The following is an 18,992-nucleotide window of genomic DNA, read 5'->3' on the forward strand; positions in this document are numbered from 1 at the left end:
TTATGACAACCAAGTTTGTAGTTCTCTGTGAGAAAATAGGGGGACTAATTTCAGATGGCCAGTGGCGAAAGAAGTATTAAGATGCTTTACTTAAGTGAAAGTACCACACTGTAAATATACTCTTTTACAAGTAAACGTCCTGCATATTGAAAATGTTTATTTAGTGAAAGTAAATAAGTATTATTGGGAAAATGCAGAAAAAAACAAATTCCAAAAAAAATGAAAATTATAAATTATATATACAAAACACCCCAAAACTCAAATGTTTGTCAAAATAGTTGGCAATAGTTTGCAATTCATTTCTTGTCTGTCTGTGAATCAGCTGATTGATTAATCAACCTATAATTGCAGGTGTACTTGTATAACCTGTTTGGTAATTTAATTTATAACAAGACATTTTTTTTATAAACTCTTGCTATGCAAAAATCCAAATTTGTGAAATATCTAAAGGTGTACATTACATGTAGCATGAAGTGAAAGGTACAATATTTCCCTCTGAAGTGTTGTGGAGAAAAAGTATGAAGTAGCATGGGGGAAAAAAAAACTCAAGTAAAGCACATGTGCCTAAAATTCATACTTAAGTACAGTACTTGCATAAATGTACTCCTGTTACCCTCTGTGAATTGTGTGCAGTATTTCAATGCAGCAACATTACAACAGCCAATGCAAAATGCGGGTTCTGGGGGCCCCTGGTGGTCATGGGTAATGGTAAAAAGTAGAGCACATTAACTCAAGTACCTAGCTGTACCTATAATTTTGAGGTACTTGTACTTGAGCATTTCCATTTTCTGCTACTTTATATTTCAACACCACTACATTTTAGAGGTAAATTTTCAGTTTTTTTGATTCCAGTAATTTACTGAAAACTTCTAATTACTTTGCAGATTCAGACTATTTATCTAAAATATAATCAACAATTAAATGATGATAAATTATTATGGACATTATTGACTCCTTGGTAAAAATCACAAACTGCCAAGCAGTATATGAAGTAAAAAGGCCCCAACTTTACAAGCTACAACATTAAAGTAATTTGCACATTGATGCATTAATTATAACATTTTGATAAGCATTATTCAGAAATGGGCAATTTTGCATAATTGTTTATTTTATTTTTTGGTCTATAGGTATATTTTTGTCGTTATACTGTTGTACATAGTAAAGTATAGTGTGTTGGCAAAAATGGCATACAAAAATTGTCAACCAAACTGCAAAAAAAAAAGGTGACATTAGACCAGCAAGAGGTATTTTTCAGCATCCAAAGACATTGCAAGCATTTGAATGCCTGCTACTTTTTTAATTGATGAGAAGCAAAACTATTGATGATCTTTAAAAAATGTCATGATGGTCATCATATATGCTGATGGTCTTTTGACAGAAAATAAATCTACTTTCATAGACATGATGTACTTCACATGACTACATCTTTTTAATTTTTTATATCATTTAAGATCTGTAGTGCATCTCATATCTATTAATTCATACACATATCGTGCTTCTATGTAAAAAGTGTCAAAATATATTGTAGAATATGCAAAAATTCAAACTTCCTCCAGAATGGCACAAGCAGGAATTGAACTCAGAACTTTTGTATTGAATTACAACCACCTTTCCACTCAACCAATCGACAGATCAGCTGCTATTCATCGGTCATAGTAGGCTTTAACAAGATGAGTTATGAATTGAATGAAAGTTCTTTTTTACCTGAGTTGAATATATAGAATATTTGAGATTTGTCACCCGAGATTGGAAATTTTAATTTGGAGATTAATTAAATAGCACATGATATGGCATGTCAGCTTTTAAACCACAAGAATTAAAAACAGTTGGGTAGAAACAGGAAATCTACCCAAAAGCAGGTAGTTTCCTGACAACCACTTTAAACCCGCCCTCCAGCTCCAAGGCCAGGAACCAACCTCAGAAGGAGAAGTCAGAGAGACGAAGGTCACAAAACTTAAAATATGGACAACAAGTTCAGTGTTGGACATAAAGTCCTGAAAGACATCACACATTAACCTGCTGGTTTCAAGTAACAGCTGGTTAAAAAGTGGAGTACTTTACAGCCTGGGGCTTGAACCTTGGAACACTGTTTACAAAGAAATGTCGACTTCACTTCACCAGAAGGAAGACATGACTTCACATCTTCTGACAACAAACCAATTACATTTAGTGAACATACACTGACAGTGTGCTTTAGCCCAGAGTGATTACATTGCAGCCTGTTTCACAGGTTGTGCAGCAGTTTTTCTCAACACTGGACCAATTTCAAACATTATGGTTCCCATTAATCACTCAGACACTAAAACATGATCAGATAATGTCTCAGTTGAAAAATACCAAAGTTACCCTTTGATAAATCCCACCGTTGTGTTATTTCATTTTATTTTTTTATTTAGCCTTTATTTAACCAGGTCGGTCCTGATGAGATACAATGACCTCTTTTTCAAGGGAAGCCTGGCCAAGACAGCAGTCTAAGAAATATTGCAACAATCAAAGACAAACAACACCAACTCACACAACAAAACAAATAAGATACATACTAGTTAAAAGCAACAGGATTAAGACTCAGGGTTTACATTAAAACAAGAACAAGTGCGATATGTAGCTGCTTCAAAGTCTCTCGTACGGTTATTATTATTATTATTATTATTTCTACCATTTCTTTCTAGCTTCATAAAAAGGTCCTGAATATTTTCTGTTTCACAGAGTGCTCGCTAAACCAACAACAAAATGCAAGGATATCTATATGCTTTTTTTTATGCTGCATGTATGACTGGAGTCTCCAATGACTGACTGCGATTACATTGACGTTAATAACCCATTTTATGAGGCTTATCGTGGTTATGATCATATTCAGGACATGGCGATTGAGTGAGCACAGAGAAATCATGTTATTCACATTCTGCATATATAGCATAATCAGTTTTTTCATGATCGCAATATGCTGTTTACATATTAACATTATACCCCAAAAACTTGATCATAAACGGGTTATTCGTGTCCACGTAAACATAATCATAGGCAGAGGAGACTGACTGAAATACCAGCTTACTATCCAAGTAATTGTTTCTCTGTCATAAAATCATAAAGAGATGCATTGCAGATCAGTTGTGGAGTGTTTTTGTTATGCAACAGTTCAGTATATCTATTTATGTCAAACTAACACGGAAGTGACCTGTAGTTTGGGCAATGACTCTCCTTATTTTTATCTCAACTTGCAGAGGCAGGCATGGGTACAGGAATGTAAAATGATGTAGAAATCAAGATGAGCTACTGTCTATTTTAAAGCATTCCTGCTTTCCATAAATCTTAATACTCATAACACACAATTCAACACTTGTCAACGGGCAAGTGTGAGATTCTGTGATGTATTCTGTCTCTGCCTTTGCTGAAGAGTAAACACAGACACACACCACCACTTCTACTTCCCTGCCACTGTTTGCAACATACAAAAAATAAACCAGTGTGCTTTTTTTAAAAAAAGTGAAATGTGTATTTTCTTCCAACATGAAATTCCAATTTACATAACAATCACAGAGGTAGTCCATTTTACACTTGGTTGAATTGTAATTCCAGTTTGAGTTACCAGTGAAAATGCTCACCTTGTCTGCATTCAAATATTTGCACTTTGATTTAAGGAGAATGTAATAAAGCTATTTTTTATTTTTATCTTGCTTCACTTTCTTATCATGAGTTTACCAAAGGCAGCTGCCCACCACAATCCTGTTCAATGATCTGGAGCTTCTGCAGCACAGCGGCACAACGAGACTCTGCTGTCTGCATTGTGCTCTGGAGCGGGTTTGCACTAGTCGAACAGCTCCTGTCAGACCAGTGTTTACATATTTTGTTGCTGGCAGCCTGCAGACATGAAGCGGTGCAAACTAGCAGCTCTGAGCAAGTCAGGAGTCTTTAGTTGTTGTTTAAATGGACCTCCTTATTCCCGTAGCTTGAGCCTCTGTTGATCTCAGTCTGGCCAATCATCCAGCGAACTCCCAGTGAAGCTGTAGAGGAAAGATTAAGACGGGTTGCATTTAGAGGCTTATCTGAGCGAGTCATAAAGAAGGTGTGGACATGGTTATTTCCACAGTATATTCTCCCTTAAGGTACAAAGCCTGCTCAGGATCAGAATTTAGTGACTAGTTGAATTTGTCCCTTTAAGATTAGAAGCTAAAGGTTAACAATGTCTAGAAAAAAAATAAATGTAGTTTATCAGACACTTTTTAATAAATGTAAAAGAGGTTGGTCTTTTTCAATAAAAAAAAAAAAAAATACCAAACACATGATTTTATTTATTGTGGAAACTAACATGTTCCTCATGAATCCCCATGCTGTGAGAGAAATCACTTCTCCATTTCACATTTCAGTGAAACTACTCAGACGGATGAATTTTTAACTTTGCTGAGTGAGCACATACATGCCTGAATGATGTTAGGGACATGCTCCTGAATCTGAAAAATCACATTTTCAAAAATAAAAGGGGGAACTTACATTGTAGTTGTCAAATCTGCTGCTTTATGGAATGTTTTGGACAAAAAGGATCTGGTTAAATTAAGGATCTTTATACCCATTTCAGGATGATTTAGGCATGAATACATGTAACCAACCTGCGGAGCAGAGCGCCACAGAAGCTAAGATGGTCAATATCGATCCAGTGCTGATCAGTTGAGTGAGGAGCAGGCCAAGCGGGTAGACGAGCAAGCAGGCCCAGAAAAGCCAGTTGATCAAAGCCCAGGGATGGCTTGGGGGACTCACCAGGGGGCCGGGGAAACGCCCTGTTTGTGTGTAGTGCTCCTGAAAGCTATCCTGTTGAATCATTAACGCAAACACAGAGTTAACACAGATAACAGTTTGCTCTTTGTAAGCCACATCTCTGACAATGTCTCTACAAAGTGATGGTAACTTATGTAATGTTTCAAAAGGGAGAAAATTCTCAACATTAGCCCGCTTTAATTTATAAATTAAAGGCATAAATGTCTAAATTTCCACCCTCAGCACCCTCTCGCCTTTTCCTGGTAGAGTTTGTGTAGCCAGGCAGCACACTCTGCCTCGTCCTCTGGGATCGACTCCAGAGGGATCCTCCTGCAAAGAGGGGAAGTCAGATCTCTCAGATAAACAATTATTACACCACCTAAACAGGAAATACAATGCAGCAAATGTTTCTTTTTACCTCACATATAAATCTGCATGATATTTCTTCCCATTAAGAACTCCGAGCAAGGTTGGCAGTTCATTGTTTCTGAAGTTCAGTGTGGAGTCATAAACAGCTGCAGCTGCACAAGACAAAACACACACGACAGTTAACTGTACATTTGATTTGCAAAATTCTCCAGCCCCTCCCCCTCAGACATACACCGCATGTCATATCTACTGGTGGCCATATTTAAAGGTCCAGTGTGTACGATTTCGGGGGATATATTGGCAGAAATTAAACATAAGAAGTATCTTTTATTTAGTAAATAATCAGCTGAAAATAAGAATATTTGTGTTTTTGTTAAATTAGAATAAGCTGTTTATAGCTACAAAGTGAGCAGGTCCTCATACACGGAGGACGCCATGTTGTTTCTACAGTAGCCCAGAACAGACAAACCAAACACTGGCGTTAGATAATGTAATTCGAGTTTTTGTGTCGGTAGCTGTAGTTGGCAGCCCCTCCACGACTAGAGTGTCGGAAAAGCAATATTTTTTTTAATGTGAAACCGCTTTATTCAATGTTTATACCAGTTAAATCACTTATGTAGAAAAACTTGAACTTTTCAATCTTCATTTTGATGAAAAATAAAATAAACAGCTGTTCTTACTTGAATATATACATTTAATTACAACACAAGTTAGATCCGTGAAGCTCTGTGTACAGCATGCATATAGACAGAGACTCCAAAAAATTTGAGTAACAGAACAATGATTCAGTCTATATAGCATATTTGACATAACTCATACAGAGGCCTGTTCTGGAGGAGTCAAAAACGACTGTTGTCTAATTCTTGGATCAGCCTGTTTAACATTTGAGTGTGAAAATATTCAAGGTCTTTATTTTACAGTATCTTAACTTTAAGACTCCCTGGTGCCTCTTCACATGCCTGCATGCAGACAGTGAAGGACATGCACATAGTTTCATATTGAATATTTTTTTATGACAATCACTGGCTTTGTTTGTTTTGGAAAGAAAGTAGCACAGTCTAAGGATAATTCGGCACTAAAAATAGGTGAGTACACACTGGCAGGTGCTGGGCGAGTGGCGCATCTGGGACAAGACAAACAGCTAAGACGAAAACTCTGATTTCTAACCTGAAACTGCTTAATTTAGTGTTTTCAATCACCAGGTCTGCAGAGGAAACCCCCTCTGCAGATAATTTAAAATATCCTTAACCTTGGACACTTAAGTTATTCTATCTTCAATCTGCAAACATCACCCTTAGACACTACGAAACCTCCTAAATTTTACACACTATTCTTTTAAACACTTCATCAATGATTGGACACTCACCAGTCCCTCTGAGGTTTTGGACAGTTACCCAGAAGCCTTTGGTCCTGGGCAGAAGGTGATACTTCAGTTTTGGTAAACCTTTGCTTTCTGCCACCTGCATGCTGATCTCGTGTTTCTTTGGTGTGAAGCGTGTTCCTTCACAAAAAAGCAAGAACTAGCCCCAGATAAAAAAGATTATTCATTAATGTCATTATTCCAAATATCTCTGTAACATCAACCTAACAATTTCAACAAACATACCCAAAAGTTTTCTGGGTAATCCCGCAGGTTCTGAAGACTCTGAGCCACTGTCCTTCGGTCCTCCTCCCACTTCCTCTTGCAGAAAACTATCTCCAGGAAGTACCACATCCAGCCAATAACAGGTACATAACTCAACTCTTTCTTGGCTAAGACTTTTGAGCTCTGGGGAAAAGGATTAAAGCATGTTAAAAGTAGAACTGAGAGGTCAAAAAAGAACAGAGAATTTTGGGATACTCTCTTACCCCAAGAACTCCAAATCTGTCACAGAAGGTCCAGCCACACAGGAAGTCGATCTCATATGTGTGATTGAGAAGCACAATGGCGTTCTCTTTTCCATAGAGCGGCAAACTCTTTGGGTCAGTGTAGAGCATGCATTCTGTCCCTGACCACCACTCCAGGGCAGCTACCAACTCTGAGGATCAGCAATAATGTAAAAAAAAAGTGAATGTTAGTGAAAAATTGTTAAGCGGTCTGTCTGATTCCACAGCATGCATGCAACAGTGTTTAAATCTGTGCAATCACTGCAACAAAGTTAATACTGAAAAGACAGTTTTCTTCCTCCTGGCAGCAAATCAAACAGCAGATTATCTATGTGGCAGAGAATAAGGACAGTACGTACGGCTGCTGATGCAATAGCCCAGTCTGATGTTGATCCTGCGGAACAACTGCTTATTGACAAACCACAGAGGTAAAGTGCAGATCTGCAACAGGTTGACAATGATGCCGCTGGCCAGGAACACATAGCAGATGATCAGGTGGCACAAGAACTGGGATTTCAGCAGCTGCAGGAGGCCCATTGTTCTGCAAGAGTTGCACAATTTAAAGCATTAAAACACAACTCCTCCTATTACACACCTGACTTGAGAAGACACATTTCATCATTCAGCTCTGTCAGACAGAGACATCAGCGAGTGTTGCCCCGGGGCTGTGACAGCAACTGTTCACACAGCACTCAGCACGCTCTGACATAAAGCTTTCCTTTGACTGGACTTTCTGGTTTCATCGGGTGAATGGAGCCTTTGAGCTGGACTGTGGATAAACAGCCAATCACAGGGCAAAAATCCACTCCTGACAATCAGTGACCTTTGCAGGGATATATGGAACACTGTATCATCAATTATTCATGGCCCAACCCATACCTGCTAGTCTGTCATAGCATTTCCTGAGACTCAAGGTAATATCAGTTTCTGTGCATGTGTCACTGGATCAGTGTATTCTGAAAGGTCAGGCCAATCATACTGTACTATTACAGCTTATGTAAAGGTTACATTCTCAATTTTCACACACTATCATTATTTACCATCAAACTGTTTCTGATGGCAAAACACACCCTGCAAGTCTACAAAGTAAGTGGCAACAGAAAAAAATCTAATAAAGTTTAAAATAGTTACGCAGCTTTTACATGAAGAGGTGAGATTATATGGAAAAACTGCTCGTAATGCAGATGATATCAACACACGTGGGTCTGCTAAAGGTCAGCTCACTGATAACAGTCATACAACTGACGCATTCACCTTAAATCCATCCACAACATGTGACATTTACCTTGATCACAGAGCTGCCCTGCCTCAGAGAGCTTCAACTTTAAAAATATGGTAAATAAAAAAAGCTCCACAAGCCTTCAATTTCTGTCCATGCCACTTGGAGCTCCTCTTCAGACTGAACTCAAGATTCAGTCAACATGTGTACTCACCAGTCGACTCACTGGAGCAGGAAAACTTCTCAGCACAAGCAACCACACCCATCTGAAAGCCACGCCTGGAGCCGGGGATGGAGACGTATGCGAGCTCTGCTTCCTTGAAGAAACCTCTGGAGCCAGGCGGTCTGCAAAGATCGTCTGTTCCTCGCAAGATGACTCATCGTGGGAGGGGGAAAGCGTAGTCGCACGCACGGTAGCCGCCCTGTTTGTGACAGATGTTAGCAATCAACCACGAAAGCGTTCACTAAATCCCATGATAGTAACAATACTTAATTGTTGCGCTATGGTTTCACATGTAATTAATTACACTTGGCGTTTCTCGGTGCCTCAACCTGGGCATGAGTGAGACCTCTGTCTGTTGTTTTCCCCTCCTCTCTGCGTTGCCTGTATTAGGTAACAGGAAACGCAAGAGTATGTTACACCGGGAGCAGGACACATGCGCAGTGGTCTTTAATTTATAGATATAACAAAGTATCACAAAACCCATACAAGTAGCTTTTGTCTGAGCGACAAGGTCACTTCCTTGTTTTATTTTGACTGAATTTATGTGATAACTCTGGCTGCACAGGCTCTGGTTCTGTTTAATATGTAGGCAATGTGGCGGGACTGTACAGACAGCTGCTGTAAATAGTGCTGTGTTGGTGGACAGTACCCTCTGCTGGTAATGCAGTGTATGTGCGGATTAAAAGGTGATTTTAAAGGAGCAGTTGACCCAAAGTGAAAACATTCAATATCTAATATAGCATATCTGGAGTTGGGTTTTGTAGCAGTGGGCCTATGGTTAAAACGCAACCGAGATTACACACTGTCCAAAACTAAATATAACAAAATCTGCTGTGTCGTCAAAAACTACAAAACATATTCACTGACTTTAAAATAAATAATATATGTAAATAATCCACTTCCCCAAAATTAAAGGTTCTCCAAGAGGCACAACAGACACATTCATGTGGGTCAAACACTCAGGAAGCCTGTCAATCAGGTTTTTCACAGTTAATAATTACATTAGTATTTACATTGTTGGACTAAAAGTTCAAACACATGCACATTCAGATGACAAAAACTAGGTACAACACGAGAGACAATACAAGGGAAGAAAAATACAAAGTCCGCACAGTAGATTATGCTCCCATAAACATTTAATTCAATTTCCCTCAAAGTGGCGTTTTGAGCTACCTGCTCTTCATCAGACAAGTGGTTGTTTTGGTCTCATGAAGAGCATGCAGCTTGAAACATCACCTTGGTGGTAATTTAATTCAATATTTATGGAAGTATAATCCAGAGTGCAGACTTTATTTTTCCTTCATTAGTATGAATTGGCTCATGGAAACAGAGTAGATGTAATTTTTTTCACAGAAAATATTACCACTACTCAGGAAAAAATAAGATGTGACAGATAAGAAAACAGCTACACTCCTTACCTTTCCTAACTGATGTCAAACCCTCAATATTAAATATTAATGCTTACTTCAATCTGACCCAAAATAAATATCTCAAACAGTTTCATCTTACCGACTCCAGAGGGAAACAAAGACACACTGAACACAGTTCCCATAGATGAGACAAACAGAATACATTTCCCTGTGGCACATACTGTAAATAAATCAGTTTGACTTATTATTATGCGCACATATATTTTTTGGTTTTGTCTGAAAGAAAAATTTTGATATGTCCTCTATATGGACCCTCCATGTCAAACCAAACAGTATTTGATTATTTTTCTTTGCAACCCAAAGACCCCTGAAAGGAAGTTAATGGGGTCCTGTGACCTTTCCACCTTTGGGGGCTGCTGAGAAGTGTTTCCAAGCTCTCTTTTTACTGGTCCCATAATGCCTCAGCCTGCATGTTCTTTACGAGCAACTAACCTTGAAAAGAGGACATGCCTGACTACAGAGGTCCAAACATACAGTTAAGTAGCTCAGGAAGCTTTTTATGTTCAAATACCAAAGACAAAGAGTGTAAAGGGGCTCAAGGGAATAAAGTTGTGAAGTGTAGTATGTGCAAGTCTCTTTGTAGCCTCACAAGCGATGAAGCACTGTATGTGGAAGAATTATCACACAGTTTGATGTGCCTACATGTGTAAGATAGACGGTGATAGATGGTTTAGATTAGCCAAAAGTAATCATTTTATTGAATCAAATTCAATACTGACAGCACATGAGGCATTTACTTTTGTTGAGGGCGATAAAGGAAACAGTTTAATTGGTTTAGTCAGCCTGGGTTGGATGGATTAGTGGATGGAGCTACAGGGCATACACCCAAAACATTATACACACAAAAAAACATGCTTATGTTACATGCAATTCAGCCAATATTTCCAACACACTGACACTTTAATGAAAGTGAAAAACAATTTGTCTTTCTGTGTCAAGATTCAGATATGCTCCGAAAAATTATTGGGTGCTTCTTCTGCTCATGCTACACTCCACAATTTTTTATGCAAAATTGGGCCCATTTTTAATTTTTGCATAAAAATGCTCACAAACAACCTGAACCAAAAACCTCTAGTGAAATAACCATGCAATATCTGATAGTCTTAAAGATGTACTCTAAAAACTGTTGAAGCTGAAACACTGCAGGGCATAGCCCCAAGCGTGCAAGAGGCAAGTATGTGAGAATGGCTGTAAAATGGAAAATGTAAATCACAGTGAAAACTTGCGTCTTGAAACTGTTTGTTGAACTGAAATGACCAACCATCAGTGTGCCTCTTTCCCAGTGTGGGTAGCCAGGGAGGAGAGTGTCTCATTCACATTTCACGGACTCTTTGTTGGAAAAGTGCAGTTGATATGAGGTTATTGGATTCAAAGATGTGTTGAATGGGGGGCACCTCGCCGCAAAAAGGTACCCTTTTCCAAGAAATGTCAACTTTCATTAAATGAGTTATGTGTTACTGTTAAAGTTGCCCTTCTAGGTCCTTTCTTTGGTACAGCAAGCAACTGGATACCATATAAGAGTAATGTCGTGAGTTTGAGTGCAGCTCTTGACATTTGTTGCATGACATCTTCCTACTCTTATTTATCGTCCACTGTTAAATCAAGTAGAGAGGCTATAAAAATAATTTAAAAAAGCTTCCTTGCTAGATCAAACTAAAGGCCAGATGTAATGAAGCTGGACTACATGCTTCTTTGACATTCAGGAAAGCTGGCCAACACCAAAACATCCGCTTTTATCTTGAAAATCTCTCACCCTATTAGGAACGCCGAAAAAAAAAAACCTTAACAGCCGATGCCTGTTCCTTTATTCTGAAGTTAATTAGTTACTCTTATAAAAATCAGTTGCTACAGCTGATATTTTTCAGTCAAGACGGAATCAGGTTGATGCAGTGCGCCAAAGCCAACAGCTTTCAGCCAGGGAGAAGTATACTTTTGGCTCAGCAACACAGGGGCGATTTGGACGAGCATGCTCTATAAAGAATGCAGCGAGGATTAAGTGAAATCACTGCATAAGTGTGATTTATGAGCCGTTCTGCGTCAATAGACTGTGACCAGCTTTTACTCCTTTTACCCGGAACAAATTAACACTCATTCAACCCCTCTAAATAGCTCTTAAAGGTCAACAGATAATTCTCAACATACAACATTTTGGGTCTCGCTGTGAGAAAGCCTGTGTACATATTCCAGTGGCACCCCCAGAAATTTTTCATAGGGGTGGCCAGATGGGGCCACGGAAAATCTTACCAAAACTAAAAGCCATAACTGAATATTAACTATACACTTATGCTATTGAGGAAATAGGCTAGTTAAAACACAACACGCTATTATTTTGGTACAATGGCTCAGTAACAGACATGCAGGTGATAGTAAAAACTGCTTTGAAAGAGTGAGGAAGAGAGTTTCGCCATGTTTGGAGTACAAAATGCAGCTGCACAACAAGTCTGAGGCAAATGATTTGACCAGACAGCACAGTCAGCAACATTTGTTGGTATTCTGACTGGAAAACTGTGACTGACTATATTTGTGCAAATGGTCTGAATAAATCAGGAAGAACTCTGATGTGGAAATGCTGCTCTCATTCAGGTTTTGCGCAAGCTTTTGTAAATAAGGCGCTAAATCTGATTAAGTAATTTTGGCAGACTGCATGTTGGAGTGTCATGAAAGGAGATAATGTGCTCAGATTCTCTGAATGCATGGCTCTCGCACATATAGGGGAAAAAAGTACAAATCAGAAAAAGTGACAACATAGCCTGGGGCCTAAACTTTATTTGACACAGTGTATATGTGCAGTAAGCCAGTAATGAGATCCTGATGTACGCAATGTCTGTTTCTCCCAGGACTCGGCTCCGCAGCCTCGTCCATCAGGCAAAGAAAACGTGGGCCTCACCGACACATCCGACTGTCAGTGAAACACTGGGAGGTTTTCTGGAGACACCTGCTCTGCTGCTCTCCTCAGGGGCCCACGTATGAGGCCTGCCGCCTGAACCGAGTGCCAAAAAGCGCTGGCCTGAGTGAAGTTATTTGATGTAACGCCATCACAAAGGAGAAGAAGATTAAAATACTGCATGGTTATATAATTACATGTCCTCTTTTTCAACTTTTTCTCTTGCCTCCTCTGACAGATGTCAGAACTGGGATTTGAATGAGAAATTGATTCAACATGAGGTCATATGTGCAGAACTCCGAATGTTGGTCACTGCACACGTGTGCGAGCAGCAGTTTGTGCTCGTGGTGTAATTTATCAAAATGGGAACAGCATGGCATTTCTTATGGTCATTGTCTCTGTGCAGAATGTGATAGTTACGACAGCACAAAAGGCAATGGAGGAGCAGAGAAGGCTTCTCCTTGCTAAAAAGACTAATATTGTACAGAAATATACATAAGTGGTTTCAAAAATATTTTTGTATTTTGCAGTCTAGAAATTAATATTGCTTTGATACAGTTTGCTCTACTCCACTTCACTTCAGATTATAACATTATATGCTTTAGTCGACTACATGGTAAATTGACTTGACTTGACCACACGAAAAACTGTCACATTACTGGTCACAGTCACCTATTAACACATATTCACACATTAACACGCATAAACTGCTGGCCGAGGCAACCATACAATGAGCTATAGAGTTAAAAAAAAAAAAAACCCAAAACATTCATACAATTTGGGATTCGTTATCTTGCTCTGGGACACTTAAACAAACTGGCTGCAGGAGCTGGGGATATATATGTATGTATTTGACAGCTACACAGTTACACAATACTTTACAGATTTAAGTTTTAAATACCAAACATATGATCATTCTATTAAATGATACATTTTTAGAAATGAATCTACCCAACCGTGTGTAACCTATAAGCTTCACCTTGACCATATAAAACACTTCAATGCATCACATTAATACATCAGAATAATAATAAAATGTAATAATAATAATGAAGAGGTCATTCTGCTTAATTATTTTTTAAATTTTTTGATACACTTAAGCTGTCCCAATCAACATTTTTATATTAACAACACATTAAAATCTATGCATAATTCAAGAGGGGTCAATCATTATCAACTCTGCAGTTCCCCTCAGCTTTACAGAGTATCTTAGCATCTGTCAGCTCGTGGTCTCGGTTTTACAGTCAGTCTGTCTTTTACAGACTAGTTGTGGGTTACTAGCTGGTGAAAACATTTAGAAGCTGAAGAGCCATTTATTTCCGTTAGTAGTTAATGAAGACCAAAACAGAGCTTAAGGAAGGGTTAATATTGAACTTAGATTCATCAGCTGACCAGAAACAGGTGTTCAAATGTCTATCTTTATGAGTTAAAAGGAAACTGTTTGCTTGCATGTTCAATGTAACATTTTTAAGAGAGTAACATAACACCCCCTGAAAATCCATCACATCTCACCTTTCTGCAGTGATGTACAGAAGTACTCCAGGACCTTGTGACCCTTTTCATAGCAGACATATTGACATGTCCCAGTAGTAAAAGCCCAGGTGTGTTTAATAACATTACTAATAGCTGCATTCCATTTAGGAAAGGTGCTGGTATTGTGCATGCTGGCTCGCTGAAATAGCTTAGTGGCACACTAAATGGAACTGAGCCTTCATTAATGTAATCAGTTTCACCTTTGCTTTTCCTGCGGTGATGAGTCTGTGAAAAAAGTCCATTTTGGGGTGTGGTTACAGGTGCAACAAAGCACACATGTGACCAGACCCAAACACACTCATCAGTGATGCCGGTTGTTGTCAAACAGGTGAAACCGTTTCAACCAGAGAGGGCAGCAAAACATTGCTTTACAGCCTGCCGTGAAGTTACTCTTTAAAGGTCTAGTGTGTAAGACTTAGTGGCATCTATCAGCGAGGCTGTAGATTGCAACCAACTAATACATCTCTTGTGTGCTTAGCATATAGGAGAAATACAGAGGACAACACAAAAACGCAAGATGGGAAAATGGGAAAGACCCTGTTCAGAGCTAGTGCTTGATTTGTCCATTATGGGCTACTGTAGAACCAGGAGCTGCTCCACAAGTAGATATATATGGTTCATTCTAAGGTGGTGAAAGCATAAAGGTTCTTATTTTCAGTTGCTTATACATTAATGAGGATTATATTCCTTTTCTGTCAATAGATCTTTCTAAATCCTATATATTGGACTTAGAGTATGTCAACATTGTGTTACGGCTAGTGGTACTCTTGCCAGTGGCCAAAAGAAGTGCGCAATTATTGTGTTTTTCTCTTGAACACATACAATTTTTATTGAAAATGCTAAGTAATATGTTTTTTTGGGAACAAGGGTTATTTTTACATAAATCTGCATAACAACAATTGTCTGTCTGGTCACTTGGAAGCAGCAGAAATAAGTAGTGAACAAAACACTGACACATCATCACCTTTACAGTCAATATGAGGAACCTTTTAGGAAACAGTTGCAGTCTGGTAACTTAATAGCTGTATTTGTTTGTTAGTGTACAGTAAAATGTGAAATTGTACAACCCAAAAAAAGAAGTGAAATAAAACAAATTTTAAATTATCTAATTAAGCAAAAACCCACATCAAAACCATTCAGGTCAGAAGCAGTGTATTAATAAAACTAATAATAGTATTTAAACACAGTTGAAATACTTAACTGTGCTTTTGTGCCACTATAATCCTTCAGATCCATGTGATGACTAGTTTATGAGGAGAAAGTCCACCTAAAAATAAAATTCAGTAAGTGCTTCTTCGCCAGTCTGCAGGACCACTAGATAAAGTGAGTATGCCCCCCTGTAGTTCTGTGTCAGCATTTTGACAAATCAGGGCCATTTTTTACAGCCCCAACAAACATAAAAGAGACCTTCATGCTTTTTTTTTTTTTTTTTTTCTCCGTCAAACTGCTTGTGAGTACTTTTCCAACTGTTTGGTAGTGGCGGGGATTGCCTTCAAAGATTTTCATCACGCACATACTGACAGTGTTTCAGACGATGCCAGCAGCTGTGCTTCTGAACATGTGCACAGCCAACAACTTCTCACAGAAGTCGGAAGACTGTTACCATATAAAAAACCTGACTGGGGTTTACAGCCAGCCAGACTATATATATATATCCAGCCATATCATTAGTCTGGGAGGCGGGGCATACTTGCACAGTGGCAAGTGCACTCAAAGACTTCACCATATATTCTTTAAGATGAACTATTTATGATGAAAGCTGTTTCAATTCCTTATTTTCTCACTTTCGAGATAAGTCTACTTCAATCAATCAGCACACAGTAAGCACAAGTGTTGACATTGAAGTGAACGGTCTATTGAGGACACATGGAAAATATTAACGTCGGTTTAACTGCTGTCTCCGTTCTTATCATTTAAACACAAAACTGATGAATCTTCCAGAAGGTTTTTTTTTTTTTTCTCATTTCTTCTAGAGCTACGATTAAAGTTACAGGAGCAGCTGACCTGTCCTCCCACATATTATTTATATAGCAATTTTGCTCAATTTCCTGTCATATGCCATAAATAAACAAAACTCTAGCTTTAGAATAACATTGCAACACTGTTATATAATGTACATATAAACGTTTGCCTTTTTATTGTGGGTTTGATATCTAAGCTGTTAGTTAAATAATGTCAAGTGAAAGATATTTTAATGTACACATCTTCAAATATTATTAAAATTTTGGCATAAAGAGTGGAAAACTCTGACAGATTTTTCTAGCAGTTTCCTGGTGGGAAAATGGCCAAAAAAAAGGAAAGACGGCAGAGAGTGGCTGATATCGTCAAACAGCTTGCCATGTGTATTTTCATGAGTGGATGTTCCATTACAGCAGAGTGCAACATGGCTGAAAAACCCATCAGAGATGTAAAAGGATCTGGTGTGATCACTTGTTTCCACTGGTGAAAAAAGGGAGGGGAGTTGTAGCATTGTAGTCACGCTCATAAAGAGCAAACGCGGCGCTGCCTTCGCCTCCTGTCATGTCCGTCCCTCAGGCCTCTGCTGCGCTGACACCAACAGTAGTATGCATATGCCATATGCAGATATAAGGGCATTTAAAGTAGGCCTATTATTGATGTATTTCTTTATTTGTATTGTATGTTTATGTAAACAGTTTGAATAGCTTAGACTAACCATTTTTTGTCTATTTATTAAATTTTTGATGCCAGTATTACATATGGGTCATTGTGTTTACTGTTTGAATTTTGTTTGTATACGTTGGTTTAAAAAAGTCATATAAATTTGAATATATATATATATATATATATATATATATATATATATATATATATATATATATATATATATATATATATATATACATGTGAAGAGTTCAATGAGCAACTAAAAACAAAATGCCCCCCAAAATAGCAAAAAATTAGTCAAAGTTACACCAAAATTTCCTTAAAATACACCAAAAAAAGGAAATAAGAAAAATAAAACACAGACAAACAAACAAACTACAAAACAAGACAATGATTTCAAGACAGTGCTTAAATGTATCATCTTTTTTTCTGTGACATTATCAGTGTTTAATTGAAAGAATTATAAATATAGTTTGGACATGTTTCACTTGTTTTTTTAATCATATGTCATTATCCCCACCAAATGGTTTTTAGATAATTTCCTTGTCACCTTGTTCACCTTTTACCCCTTTTTTCAGTTTGTGGGATATTTCTTGCGAAGTTGTTCTTTTTTCATGTGTTTTTGAAAGAAATGAAACCAATTTTATCAGGTTTCAGAGGTTTACATGATTCTGAAAGGCATCTGAATACAGCACAAGAAAACCGATCCAGATGTTAAATAAATACATCACCCAAATGGACAAACATTACACAGTGCACCTTATCCAAAACAACTTACACCTGCAGTAATAGTCCCATTACAGAGAAGACTAGTACTGAGTCGTGATCCTTTTTTCTCCAGGCCCGGTCATTCCAGTTAATTCAGCGATAGATTATTCTGTTGATTTTTCTTTGTTGGTTTGAAGTTTCAGTCAGCAAACAGGTGCCGCTTTGTGACAACTTAGCAACATGCAGATTTGGCTCGACTGTTATTTCAGGTGCAGGTGTAACGTGATGTCTGAACTGTGTAAAAGTGTTTATGTGTGCCAAAAGCTTTGACACTCCTCCACATGTCCACAGCGCAGCAGCCATCACTGAGCGTGGCAGAGCACATGTCTGGTTTCCAGCTGGAACTTATGAGTCTGTCACAAACTTTTGCGTTTCAGCTCTTATTCAGACGTAGTGTTTAGCTTCAGGAAACAGAGTGATCTTTGCATTTGCAGCGTGTTGGTGATGTCAGATTTGTTTCTCAATTCACAACAGTTCAGTTTGACCTTTATGCGACCCTGAATGTTGTCTGACTCAAGGACATGTCAGACTGACTCACCATTTAGGTTTTCTGGGGTTTTGAGTACATATCTGGTTATTTTTAAAAAGTTAAAATAGTTAGAAGTCATCAGGCCCAAAATGTATTATTTCATACCTGACAAAAAAATAAGTTTGATTTCTTTCAAAAACATGGGGAGAAGGCAATGAGCAACTTCATAACACATGGCCCAAAACTTGGCAAAAAATGTTAAAAAGTTGCAAAAAAATAAATAAATAAATGAAAAAGGTAAAAAAAAAAAAAAACAAGAAAATGACCAAAGTGCTGAAAATGAAAATCTATATGTTTTTATTTTATTATATGATTTTTCTGTAACATAATGTTAATTATTGTCATTATAAATACAGTTCTTTGGATAATTTTCTAATAATCCTCCCCTCTTTTTTATAACAGTCCTGGTAATATCTTATCACCTCTTACTGATTTCTTGCTATTTCGGGACATTTCTTGCTAAGTTGGTCATTGCCTTTTCCCCCATGTTTCCAAAAGAAATCAAACCAGTTTGCTCAGGCTTCAAAGGGTCAAATAGTTTAATAGTGCACCAAAATGCAGCGAAAGAAAAGAGATGTTGAACCAGGTCTGAAGGGTTAAAGCTTCTTTGGTGACTTTGTCTTGTGTCTTGACTCCAGAATCCTAACACGCAGCCAGCGCAGCTTCCCAAATATTAAATAATATCGTGGACGTTTGCATTCCTGGATAATACCATTGAAAGCAAAGGGCAGGTGATTTATCTCCAACTAAAGGGAAGTAAGGGATATCTTGATTGCTTCTGCTTTCCAAAAGATATG

The 18,992-nt window shown here is 38.0% G+C and overlaps 1 protein-coding gene across 3 annotated transcripts; it reads right to left on the bottom strand.

The window, feature by feature from the left end:
* Positions 1–1,088: 1,088 nt before the first annotated feature.
* On the bottom strand, positions 1,089–8,762 carry agpat4 (1-acylglycerol-3-phosphate O-acyltransferase 4 (lysophosphatidic acid acyltransferase, delta)). Of its 3 annotated transcripts, XM_088086713.1 has the most exons (10): positions 8,270–8,411; positions 7,344–7,525; positions 6,967–7,136; positions 6,725–6,886; positions 6,485–6,638; positions 5,168–5,270; positions 5,004–5,079; positions 4,605–4,803; positions 4,489–4,507; positions 1,089–4,001 (listed from the first exon to the last, which is right to left on the bottom strand). In XM_088086713.1, exons 2-10 carry the CDS (start codon positions 7,519–7,521, stop codon positions 3,965–3,967), a joined length of 1,098 nt encoding a protein of 365 aa, XP_087942839.1. In that variant the 5' UTR covers positions 7,522–7,525; positions 8,270–8,411; the 3' UTR covers positions 1,089–3,964. The 3 variants fall into 3 exon arrangements, with proteins under 3 accessions (XP_087942839.1, XP_087942838.1, XP_042358665.2); XM_088086712.1 differs by lacking the exons at positions 4,489–4,507; positions 8,270–8,411 and adding an exon at positions 8,418–8,762; XM_042502731.2 differs by lacking the exon at positions 4,489–4,507.
* Between the last annotated feature and the right edge of the window lie 10,230 nt (positions 8,763–18,992).

This window comes from Plectropomus leopardus, chromosome 13 (genome assembly GCF_026936395.1).
Source record: "Plectropomus leopardus strain MGB_pleo_1.0 chromosome 13, ASM2693639v1, whole genome shotgun sequence".
Lineage (NCBI taxonomy): Eukaryota > Metazoa > Chordata > Actinopteri > Perciformes > Serranidae > Plectropomus > Plectropomus leopardus.